Below are 13,274 nucleotides of genomic sequence, written 5' to 3' on the forward strand. Positions count from 1 at the left end.
ACGAAGCTCCAGGACGTTGGAAACCGGGGAGTGGGCTTGCGGGGGCCATTTCCCTTGAGCCACCTCTGTCATGCAATGGGCTCCCCAGCCAGAGTTGCTGGCGTCGGTTGTAATGATGACCCATGTGATGGGGACTAGAGAATGGCAATTGAGCAGGTTCTTGCGTTGGAGCCACCAAAATAAGCTGCTCCTCATGCTGTGGGAAATAAAGATATGCTGATCGTGATCTTCCGGATTCCACTGCCGAAGGAAGCCCCTCTGAAAGGGCCGCATTCGCCACAGTGCCCACTTGACCATAGGGACCGTCGAGACCATTGTGCCGATGATCTTGAGACACTGGGATGCCGTCAGAAAAGAGGATGAGAGGGCTGGAAGGATCCTCTCCCGAACCACCGGGATTTTCTCTAGAGGCAGAGAAAGTGTATTCTGAACGGTGTTGAATTGAGCCCCTAGATAGACCAGATGTTGAGAGGGCTCCAGATTACTTTTTTGAAGATTCAACAACCACCCGAACTCCATGAGAGTTGTAGTGACCAGGTCCCTGTGGAACAAAAGTTGATCCCGGTCTTGTGACAACAGTAGAAGATCGTCCAAGTAGTGATGTAGACGTACACCCTTTGTTCTGATTAGAGCCACCACAGCTAGAAGGACCTTGGAAAACACCCTTGGGGATGTGGACAGGCCAAAAGGAAGGCAGATGAACTGGAAGTGTTGATGTTCTACCGCGAAACGAAGGTACTTGTGGAAGTTTACTGCTATAGGCACATGGAAATACGCGTCTTTGAGATCTATTGACACTAGCCAGTCTCCTGGAAGTACTGCTTTCTGGATAGTAGATAAGGTTTCCATTTTGAACTTTTCGTTCTTGATGAACCTGTTGAGATAGGTGAGATCTATCACAGGGCGCCAGGATCCATTCTTCTTCTGTACTAGAAAGAGGGGCGAGTATACGCCTTGGAATCTTTCCTGCACGGGCACCGGAATTATTGCGCCCTGAGCTACCAAAGTGCTTACATAGCCGAGCAAAACGTTTCTTTTCTCGTCCTGAGAAGGCAAGCGAGTGGGAATAAATCTGGACACGGGATCTGTTAAGAAAGTCCATGTGTGTCCTGTGGACACTGTCCTGATGGTCCAGAAGTCTGAGATTGAGGCCGCCCAGACACGCTGAAAGCGGAGCAGGCGTGCCCCCACCTGGCATGTCTGAACGGGCCCAATCTCAAAAGGACTTTGAGGTTTCTTGACCGGAAGGTGCTGAGCCTCTGACCGGCTTACGAGAGGATGCTTGGCTGCTCTTCCAATTTCTCCTGTAATCTCGCCCAGGCCTATATGAGCGGGCATCCTTTGATCGCTCTGCAAACTGCTTTCTTGGTTGCTGCTTCTTAGGGCCAAAGAGGCGCCTATCTTGGGGAAGGAGACCTGACTTTCCACCCGTCACTTTAGTAATTGCATTATCCAATTTGTTTCCAAATAAAGAGGAACCTTCAAAAGGGATTTTGCACCAAGCCTGTTTAGAGGCTGGGTCTGCCAGCCAGGGACGCAACCACAGGGCCCGTTTGGCTGTGACAGAAGCCAACATGGATCTGGATAAGAGACGTAACACATCAATGGATGCTTTTACAAGAAACACAGAAGCTAACTTCAGTTCCTGAACAGGAGAGTTCTCTACTGCATCTTCAGACACACTTCTTAATTTTAGTTCAACATCAGAAACCCAGGTTTCCATGGCCTTAGACATGGCTGCTAGTGCTAGCACAGGTTTACAAGCCGCACCGGCTGTGACATAAATTCTTTTTAAATCCAAGTCCATCTTCCTATCCAGAGGGTCTTTAAAGGACACCGCATTATCCAGCGGGAGTGTAACGTGTTTAGCCAGTCTGGAAACTGCAGCATCAACCAGAGGAGCTGATTCCAGGTGACTGACTTCTTCCGATTTAAAAGGATACAACTTAGACAATTTGGAGGATAAGGAGGTCTTGCTATCCCCTTTACTCCACTCTTCTAGGATGACATCCTTCAATTCTGACAGGAGCGGAAAGTTTAGCCGCTCTTTCCCCAAATGTTTGAAAAACCTTCTCTGTTTTACTTGTGGGGTACTGGGATCTTCCCATTTCAGAGCCTCTTTGACTGCTCTTATGAGAGGTGCAACAAGGGTTGAATCAAAAACCCCCAACTGCACCTTCCTCTTCTTCCGAATCGCTCTCTGAGGATTTCCCGGAAGTGAAGCTTGGCTGAGAGGGACCTTGCTCTTCAGGAGCATCAGCAGGAGAGCTGGGGGTAGCAGATCCAGGTGTGGGACTAGCATTCCACTCTTTCATGGATTGTTGGACAATCCGTTTCACCAGGGATTCCAATCTCCGATCTTCAGACTCTCTTTCACCAGCTGCACGAGCGAAACAGGGCTCGCAAAGGGACTTGTCCTCCGGGACATGCGCCCCACAACCCCAACAGGCTCTCTGGGCCGTATGGCTACTGTGGCGGTGTGTGCGGTGTCTGGAGGAGGAATGTGAGCGTCTCCTCTCATGTCTGCTCCCTGATGGAGACTCACGGCGTCTTGACCTTGAAGATGATTCTCTTCGTGGCCTGACAGGGTCTCTTTCTTGACCAGACCTGGAGGAGCTGGGAGAAAGAGAAATCCAGGGAGACACAGGATTTAGCCATGAATCATGAGCCAGCATCCCTCCCTTCATATCCCTCTAAATGTACCAGCACTCACCTGTTGTGAGAGGGCTGGCCACAAGAGGGCGGTGAAGCAGGATCCATGTTTCAGGCAAAACCACAAACTCACTAGGAAGTAGAGCATACAGGGATCACTACAAAGCAATAAGGAACATTCAGGTGTTGTCCTAATATGCATCCAACCGCTCTCCCCCCCCCCCTGCATACCACAAAAAGGTATGCAGCATCCGGTCCCCACATACCTGGTAAACAAACGGACAAGGTACCGGGAAGACGTCGCTATGCCCACAGTGCATTCCCAAATGCTCTGGAGCTGACAGGCGTTTAAATTTTCGCGCCAGGATGACGTCAGCGATGGCCGGCCGTGATCGCAAGTGCGCATGCGCACTTCGCCGCGATCGGAAGCGAGGCCTGGTCCGCGCATGCGCACTTGCGATCACGGCCGGCCATCGCTGACGTCATCCTGGCAGCGAGCGGAGCTCCATTACCATACAGCGCATGCGTCCGCCGGACTGAGCGGAGGGGAAGCAGGAAGGAGATGGCTGGAACGCACGGAGCGTTCCAGCCGCCATTGGGCCACCAGGGATAGCAAAGAAAGATAGTTTGGAGACAAACAAACATAACAAAAACACTGCCATGGAGGAGACAAATCTTCAGACCCTGTCAGGATATCCGTCGGCCATCCGAAGCACCGCACAGTTATCAGCCAAAGGGGATTTTGAAATGTCACTCACCCGCCCGTGGCTGGGCCCTGGACATAGACACCGACTTTTCATTCTGAGGTAAGCCGACCAAATTCCAACAGGAAATAATCCAAATAGTTGGTCCTTGGAGGAGGACAAAAAAGGAACACTGGCTGTGCCTGCAAGCTGAAATTTATAGAGGGGGGTCCTATACCATTGGAGAGGAGGCGGGGTTAACCCACACGTAGGCTGCCATGGAGACTGCCAGGAAAAGATATTTACTAGCAGAAAAAAATGTTTTACTATCCAAAGTTTAAACAACAAGGGCAGATGATTTATTAGATGGAAAGATGAAAAATGACTGAAGAGCCACTTTAAAAAGGCAAATTCTTACTTCGTCTTTTAGTAGAATACCCCTGAATGTTGTTATGATTTGTATGGGTCATGGTCATAGCTTGTATTTTTAACACTGTTTACAGAGAACATGGAGTATGTTTAGGATATTACCCCAAAGATTGTATTCATGTGTACCCCTTGTTCCAGGATGATCCTCTGATGGATGACATCATAAAAGAAGTCATGAGTGCAAATTTTTCTTACCAACCCCAAAAGAGGGATCCAGCTATAGCAGCGTATCCTTTACTTGTCATTTTATGCAGATGTTAGCTTTTTTAAATCATTGAATATTCTGTCTGTGGTTCACTCTTATCAGTTAGTATTGTTTCGGGACTGTGGAACACATCTCTCATGTCTTATGGCAATGAGGGGAGGTTTACTGGGTGAAAAAGAGAAAACTAACGCAGCCATCTCCTCTAAGGACTTGTAAGCTGCAACGTATTACAGTTTTTTTTGGTTGTTTTTGATATGCTGCAACAATTACTAATAAACAGGCTTTCACATAAATATTTAGAAAAATAGTTATATCAACAAAAATGTATTGAGCTTTATAACGTTTTTGTGTGTTTCTACTGTCATTTTCAATTGCTGTGAAGGAGCATTGAAAGATAAAAAAAATAAACTATTAGATGACATTTTATCTAGTGCTGTATGTTTTTTCTTTTGTGTTGTTCATACGTGTACTTGGTATTTTAAGTTTATTTTCTTTCATCAAATTACTCCAAGACGAATACAAAAGCTGAAATTGGAATCATCTAGAGATCATGTTATCCTTCTTACAGAAGAAGAAATTATTCTTGAGGTTGGTAGTCTAAATTAGTTATTCGGCTCTATGGTATATATAAATTATTTTATTATTCCTTTGTATAAACTATTTTATAATTGCTAATCTGATACCTGATTATGGTTTGATTTATGGAAGGGAGAATTGTAACCTTAGCACTAGTGCACCAGTAGGCGGGTGAAGTTAGTCTTCTTGCCTGTAGGTGGCTTAGTGCCATTATTGCATGGGAAGAGGAATCTCATAAGCAAATTGATCCCTTAAGCCAGCCATACATAAATCTAAATTTGACCAATTCAGGGACTGGGTGAATTTTGATCCATGCGTGGGCAGTTTGGTTGTACAGAAGTTCATCTACTTTGTACAACCAGCCTTTCAGATTTCCCCTGCATGAGCAGCCCTGCACACAATAGCTGGCAGTGCTGATCTGTGTATTCTGATAGCGGGGAAGTCTCCCCACTGTCAGAATACAATACTTCAGTGGGGAGGATTCCCCCATACGCATCGAGTTTGGAAATGGGGGAATTTAGGTTTTTATTTTTGCCCATCCTATTGCTTAAATAAAAAAATAAGATTCATCGATGGGCTGCTTAGGTGATTCTGTACATTGCCTTGAGAATGGAAAATAGTCTGATTGGACAATAAACTCTTGAGAGACTTTGGTAGCCATTTTGGGTTAGAGAACCTTTTAAATTAGGGACCCCACATGATTTTGGTGTGCTTTTGGTGAGTGAATGATCAAGGACAGGAAACCTTTTGTGAGGCCACAGAAAAGAAACACAGGGCGCACCGACCTAATGCATTATCCTAAGACCGAATGTTTTTTAAAGTAAAAAGTGGTAAGTATTATATTTACAAAAGCTCATCACAAAATCCAGCAGAATTCAATCCATAATTCATCAACTCATGATGAAGAGCCAATAGACTGATACGTTTTGAGGATTATCCTCTTCTTCAGAGGCTCTCGAAACGCGTTAGCCTATTGGATCTTCATTTTGGTGTACTTTTATGAACGGGTGAATTTTTTTCTCTGTTGGCTTCTCTGCAGTTCTCCGGGGAAAATGATCACATCTGGCACCCTTTTTATGAATCGGAGAACTTCAGTTCTCCCAGGGTGATCAGAGGAGAACGGTTTTCTCGGAGATCTGTGTAGAAGTCAATGGAGTGCCTGTAATCTCGTGAGACAAAGCGAGATTACAGTAGTATGAAAATCCCTGGCGCGCTTTAACAAGCAGTGATAAATTATCACTGCTGAGTACACGAGGTTAATAAATAATAGTCCCCTTACATAAATATATATATATATATATATATACACTGAATACACACACACATACATTGTATATATATATATATATATATATATATATACACATTAAATATATATCTACATGTATGTGTGTATATATATATACATGTATATATATATACATAAATATGGCAGGGGGACATGATTACTGTGTTGGGGGGTCTGAATGAGGAAGAAGGAAGTCCATAATCTTCGATTTTCCCCCTCAGTTCTCCCCCGATTTTGTCTTCACTCCCCGCTTCACAAGCTCCAGGCTGGTGAATCCGGGAGTGTGAATTCTGGCACAGATCGCCAGTGAAGTGCGGGGATCGCAGCTTCATAGCCTGGCTGTTTCTGTGTCTGTCAATGACAGATTCCCGTGTGAAGAGATGATCAGCGGAGAACATGTTCTCCCCCGATCATTTCTGTTTCATAAACTGAGAATGATCGGAAATGAGCTGTGATCAGCAGGATCACTGCTCATCTCCGTTTCATAAAAGGACACCTTTATGTCACATGAGTTGATGAATTATGCTGGGTTTTGTGATGACCTTTTACACAATAGCCATCTTGTGAGTATATTACTTGCCACTTTTTACATTAATAAATATTCGGTCTTAGGATAATGCACTAGGTCAGTGCGCCCTTTGTTTCTTTTGTGTGGTTTCAGTGTTCCAGACTTCCCCAGTCTTTGAGGGCAGCAAGACCGTACTTATCCACTTAGAACCAAGATGGAGATTTAGCTTACTCATCTGAAGCGGGGCACCTTTCCAAGCGCAGTAGATATTGTGTTTGTGATTCTTTGCGCAACCCTTCGTGAGGGACAGTATTTAGCAAAGGGAGAGGTTCCAGGCGAGAAGGGATAGCTTAGGGCAGGCTCCTTGTCCATGATGTATTCTCCAGTAATCGGTACAGAGGCGTGGGGGCCAGAGCAAGCTGCAGAATCATCCTGTATATATTCCATGAGGGGATGCTACCCACGCTAACTGAAGATGCCCTCTGGTAATACATCTGGGTAATACTATTATTCTGCACTGCTGTATGTATATCAGTGCCAAAGATTGGTTATGTTTCTTCAACAACTTTGTTTCTGCAACAACTCAAAACTTTTAGTATAAAGTATATTGGTGCATTATACACTGTGTGAGAGTGGTATCTCCCAAGCAGGGTACCTAAAAGATGCCCTGCCTACACTCCTCAAACTCTTTGTCAGGTTCAGGGGATTTTTCTCTTTTTTTTTATTTTCCTTAAACTGATTGGGCTTTTCAAGGTAAAACAGACTTAAATAATAATTGGTACTGAAAAGTAGAGGTGAGTGAACCAAGCAAAGTTTGGTTCACTTTATGTTTGCCTAACAAATTAAAAATCCACAAACTATGAACATAGAGCTCAAACCCCAATGAAGTCCCTGGGAGACATTGTGGAGCTCTCTGTTGACCTAAACCTGAAGCTCATTCCTAAAAAATACTTTTTGCTGTAACCTATTAAAAATCACTGCTACTGTATGATGCAATAATACTTTCCATTCTGCCTGTGTAAAAAATAAAAAATGAAACGCTTTTTAACATACTGTGTATGCTCTCAATGTAGCATGTTGTGTGTGTAGGTATATGAATGCAGATATCTGAACCCAGTAAGTCTATCTGGGCTTGTTCATTTCGCATACTGTTCACAGAGACATAGAACATACACAAAAACCTTACCTAAAACAATCTGCAGCAACTGGTACCAAATAAAATGTCATAAATTACATATTTGGATTGTTTCCTAGAAAGACTTTCTCATTATAACACATTTATGGAGCTTTTGATTTATGTTAGGAAAACATGATATAAAATCCAAACAGAGACCATATTCAGAAATTTAGACATGCAAGTCTTACATAGTTAGTACTATATTTAACAATATATTTCTTGTTGTTAATAGCAGACATGCTTGTTAAATAGAGTTCTAGAAATACAGGGACTTCAATAGCTACCAAAATACACCTTTTCCCATCAAACCCTAATTTTTTTTTAATATTTGTGTTGATTATGTTACTGTGCATATAGATTTTCACTTCCAAATCAAAATAATTATAATAGAATAACAACATTAAAACAACATTTCAGCTTTTTTTTTTTTTTTTTTTATTATATATATAATCTTTATTTTGAGTTTCATCAAAAAGAAAAACATGCAAAAAACATTTGTGAAGAAATAAGGAAAGGAGGGGAGTAGGGAGTCTGGAGAAGAAACTTAAAGAAATGTGACAGTAGCAGACTTGTATAAAGTACTCGAAATTTCTACTTGAGTAAAAGTACAAGTGCTCGATCAAAAAATTACTTGAGTAGAAGTGGAAGTGCTCGCAGAAAAAGTTACTTAAGTAGAAGTACTAAAGTATTCAACATTTTTTTTACTTAAGTATTGCAAGTAGTTTTTTCAAAAAAATTGCTACTTAAGTGCTAAAAGTAAAAAGTACCAGTAGTTTTGAAAAAAAATTTCTACTCAAGTACTGAAAGTAGAAGTACAAGTACTGTGTTATGTAGTTATTAAAGAAATAAGTCAAAAGTTTGAACATCATATTGTTTTTATTATTTCAAATGATTTATTCAAATGATTAACCTGTGTTTGTTAGTAGTTTCTTGATGCACTTTAAGCGCTGTAGCACCATTTATTTGTTTGTTTCATATTTTCTTTTTATTGGAAAGATTTGGTATAGCAGCTTTTATTATACACAGCCTTTATTTTCATATGCGCTGATTTACAAATGACATTATACACTTTTTTTGAGCTTTATGCAACCTGCCATCTACTGTTCTGGCACTGGTAATTTTTTTAAAAGTAACGAGTAACTATGCAGCACAAAAAAAAAATACTTGAGTAGAAGTATCAAAATCATCGAAAAAATGTAGTGAAGTAAAAGTAGAAGTAGGAGAAAAAAATTCTACTCTAGGAAAGTACAGATACCGCATTTCGGTACTTAAGTACAGTACTTAAGTAGTTCTACTTCGTTACTATACATCTCTGGACAGTAGTAGCTGTCATGTAAGGCAACAACATATCAAACAAACAATCAGCACTCTACTTGGAAGCAAAGTAATATCAAACTAATTTCCATGGATCATCAGCAAGCCTATCTCCATCAGTAACCGCTCTATACTATATTTGATCTATTCAATGCAGAACCCCTATAAAGTAGCTTAGACTGGATTAGTAGATTGGACTGGCATAGAAATTGTAGACTGGAGGGCCCTAGCCACATTAGAGATATAATGTATCCAAATGGCCCAAATACCATAACATTTTTCATGTCTGTCCCTGCATGTTGCCACCCACTCCTCTGCCACCATGATTACATTTAGGCTTTTTTTAATAGTTACACAAATAAACACATTGCTTACTGTTGGTTACTGTAGATGAATTACTTTTGGCATAATATAAAAATGATTTTTTATCTTTTAGGGCAAACAATCATCATATTATATTATTGTGACTGTAAAGAAACTTGTGTAGTATAAACTCTGACTTTGAAACCTAATGTAGAATTCCTGCCTTACACTAGTTCTGGCTCTCCTGTGTTTTCCCATTGAAAACTAGGCATGACCAATGCATAGTTGCCAACATTCTGAAAAAAAATGTAGGGACACTTTTTACTCTGTAGGCGGAGTTTTATTTGAATTAGGGATGTGGGATTCATTTGTAGGTGTGACTTAGCAGGATTTAAAAAATGGGGTGAGCGTAGTGCACTGTGGCAAAAATGGGTGTGGTTTAAATTATGTTAAATAATGGGTGTGGCTTTAAGGGGTGTGGTTAGAGTCTGAGATGACTTACATAGTGGAAAATGTTTTAATATATAGGGAATGTAGGTAGCACAGGGGGTTAGGGGGGATAGAGAAGGGGGGGTGAGAGGAGTTGGGGTGGGGATGGAGAAGGAGAAGAGGGCAGGGGTGATCAGAGTTGGGGTGGAGATGGAGAAGAGGGTGGTGAGCAGAGGTGTGGTGGATGGAGAAGAGGGGGTGAGCTGAGTTTTGGGGTAGGGAAGAAGAAGAGGAGGGGTGAGAATAGTTGGGGGTGATGGAGAAGAGGGTGGTGAGCAGAGTTGAGGAGGAGGGAGAAGAGGGGGGTGAGCAGAGTTGAGGTGGATATGGTGGATATGGATATGGTTACGGGGGGTAACCAGTGTTGGGGGAATGGAGAGAAGGGGGTTGAGCAGAGTTGGGGAGGATATGGAAAAGAGGGGGGTGAGCAGAGTTGGCGGAATTGAGAAGAGGGGGGTGAGCAGAGTCGGGGAGGATATAGAAAAGAGGGGGATATGGAGGGTTTGAGGGGATGCAGAAGAGGGGGTCAATTAAGTTAATGAAGGGGGGGTTATGAGCAGAGCTGGGCATTGGGTGGATTTGGAGAAGACAGTGGTGAGCAGAGTTGGGGGGGGGTGGAGAAGAGGAGGGTGAGCAGAGTTGGGATGGAGATGGAGAAGAGGGGGGGGGGGTGTGGAGAGTTGGGGGTGATGGAGAAGAGGGGGTGAGCAGAGTTGGGGTGGATATGGAGAAAAGGGGAGTGAGCAGAGTTGGGGGAGTGGGAAAGAGTTGGTTGAGCAGAATTAGGGGGATGGAGAAGAGGGGATGAGCAGAGTTGGGGGGGATGGAGAAAGGGAAGTTTTCACAGCAATGTCTCTGTAGCTCAATAGGGATAATATATGACTGCATAAACTTTCTTTTTTGGAGAAGTGGGGTTGTTTTTCAGGGGTTGAGCTTGGCCCCTTAGCCCCTTACTTCCAGTGAAGGGAACCCTTTACTGCCAGTAAAGGGAACTCTTGAGGCATCAGCATACCAAGACATTTTGGACAATGCGTATGCCCTCAACTTTGTTGGAACAGTTTGGGGAACAGGAAAGAGCCATCCCCAAACTGTTCCAGCAAAGTTGGGGGCATACACATTGTCCAAAATGTCTTGGTATGCTGATGCCTTAAGAGTTCCCTTCATTGGAAGTAAGGGGCCAAGCTCAACCCCTAAAAAACAACCCCACACCATAATCCCCCCTCCACCAAATGATTTGGACCAGTGCACAAAGCAAGGTTCATAAAGTCCTGACCTCAACCCGATAGAATACTTTTGGGATGAATCAGAGCGGAGACTGTGAGCCAGGCCTTCTTTCCATCTTCAGTGCCTGACCTCACAAATGCGCTTCTGGAAGAATGGTTAAACATTCCCATAGACACACTCCTAAACCGTGTGGACAGTCTTCACAGAAGAGCTGAAGATGTTATAGCTGCAAAGGGTGGGCCAACTCAATATCGAACCCTAGGGAGTAATACTAGGATGCCTCTAAAGTTCATGCACATGTAAAGGAAGGTGTCCCAATACTTTTGACAATATAGTGTATATAAACGTCCCAGATATAATTATGCAAAAATAAATAAATGCGCCATATGTTTTTAACACAAGAGTGTAATAAAACACTACTAGTGTCCCAGTGTATTGCCAAGCAGTGGAATCTTGCTATTGCAGCTATAGGCTCCTTTCAGCAAGACAATTCCATATAGGCAAGTTTCATCATCCCCAGCGAGCAGAAAAAATGATGAGCCTCTAACCAAACAGAGTTTGAACCATTTAACATAGTAATGGTCAATATCAAAATAAAATTGAAAAGCAGCGCTATATAAAAAGTCCAGGTATAGGTAGGGTCCAGCTGATTGGTCTCCTTGAAGTGCCACCACCACCAGAGAGAGAGAGCAACCCCAATCACACTGCCGCTTACCGTCCCACTAATAAAAGAAGGCTCAAAGGTTCCACCAAACTGCTCCTCCAGAAATCCTCAACGATTCCAGGATCAAGCCCATTAGGCGCGACTCCATACAGATGGTACAAGGCAGATTGATCACTCATATATACCAGAAAAAAGCAAAAAAAGAAAACCATAGTGCAACACCTAATGAAACACCATTTAATTTCCTTATGCCAAATACATGCTTACAGGTAATAAGAGTAAAAAAAGCTTATCTGCCAGAAATGCTTGACCGCCAACAAGATGACCGCTGCTTCACTCCGTAGTGACGTCCCGCATCACAGGTCCCGCCCGACGTGGCGTTTCGTCCAATGTTAGACTTCTTCCGGGGGGCGTGGTCAGTGGGTGCCACCATACTCATTATATAGTTGAGACAAGCAGTATGTCTTTTCCGGCGGAAGCGTCACACCACACCGGAAGCAAAACAAAGAAACGCCATCTTTGACCAATAAAGGAGATGACGATCTGATATGGATCTAGTAGCGGTCTACAGTAGTCAAAAAACAAATCAGAAATCTTAAACGAAAAAGACCTCTGATGATATGGAAAAAAAGAGCAATTTCCCTATGCCTATAAAAATTTGCATAATAGGCAAACCTATGTAAATAAACGATCTGTAGTGTTAATCACCATAGAAATCGGGAAACAGCGGCATCTTGTGGACAATCAAGCCAATAACACAGAGCAGCTCATAATACATATAAAATAACACACATATAAAATGCAAATAAAACAACAATAAAAATGTACAGCTCACATGAAACATACAAGCAGAAATGTAAACTTGACAGCTAAAAAGACAGGGAAAAAAAGGGGGAGGGGGAGGGGGAGGGGAATATGAATACTTATCCAGTTGCTATAAAGGCATTCACTTTGAATGGTCAATATCACTTTGTATGTACATCTCCCTGTCAGGCAATCAGCATCACAGCTCCTCCGACATCACCGTTAGTGCTTGCAATCAAAAACATTGAGTGTTGACCATAGTGTATTATGTTAAAAGCTTTTATTCCAGCATAAAATGTGCTTTTAAAGAACAAATTCCTGCCCACCTATTGTGCAAACCACTGCCAGCAACTTGCGTGATGCCGTTACGTCTAAGTTAGACCCTACCTTATTTAGTAATTCAAATACCTAATTTAGTAATTCATGTTTTGGTTACATAACACAAGAAGCTACTTGTGATTTTCCTCATAAACTGCAACCTTTACTGTGAAATCCTGGGTGGTTCTGGTATCAGACGAACAGCTCGAGGAATCTAAAGCCCAAGAACACAGAACACACACCCCACCGGAACTGTACCCTGGGGAGATGCTCACCACAGTAGCTGGGTCTGCAAAAGAAACTGCATGCTTTAGGCTCGGGCCCGGCTGCTTACATGCTGGTTCTGTGAGTGGAGAGACTCTCACCTGGCTGAAGTTCACTTGCCCAGCTACCTCTGCTTCATTCAATGTGGCTTCTCTGAACTTTTGAGGGGAATCTGAGAAACGTATCTTCCTTGGGCATGAACCAAGGCTGTTTTTGGAAAGGGAGTTAACCGGTTGCCGACCGCCGCATGTACATATACTGCGGCGGTCAGCCCCGGCCAGGCAAAGTAACGTACCGGTACGTCACTAGCCTGTCACTTGCTTGTGAGCCAATAGCGGGCGAGTGCGCGCCCACAGAGGCGCGCGCCCCCCCCCCC

At 43.1% G+C, this 13,274-nt stretch overlaps 1 protein-coding gene across 1 annotated transcript in view; it reads left to right on the forward strand.

The window, feature by feature from the left end:
* Nucleotides 1-13,274, forward strand: part of LOC309544332 (uncharacterized protein) — a gene marked incomplete at its 5' end in the record, with an annotated part of 134,849 nt that overhangs the window by 56,846 nt on the left and 64,729 nt on the right. Inside the window, 2 exons of the mRNA XM_082243237.1 lie at nt 3,903-3,991; nt 4,482-4,557. Of these exons, the coding sequence (XP_082099363.1) occupies nt 3,903-3,991; nt 4,482-4,557 (165 nt within the window). The remainder of the gene's footprint in view (nt 1-3,902; nt 3,992-4,481; nt 4,558-13,274) is intronic.

The sequence above is a fragment of the Pelophylax lessonae genome (genome assembly GCF_965119305.1).
Source record: "Pelophylax lessonae genome assembly, chromosome: 1".
In the NCBI taxonomy this organism is placed as follows: domain Eukaryota; kingdom Metazoa; phylum Chordata; class Amphibia; order Anura; family Ranidae; genus Pelophylax; species Pelophylax lessonae.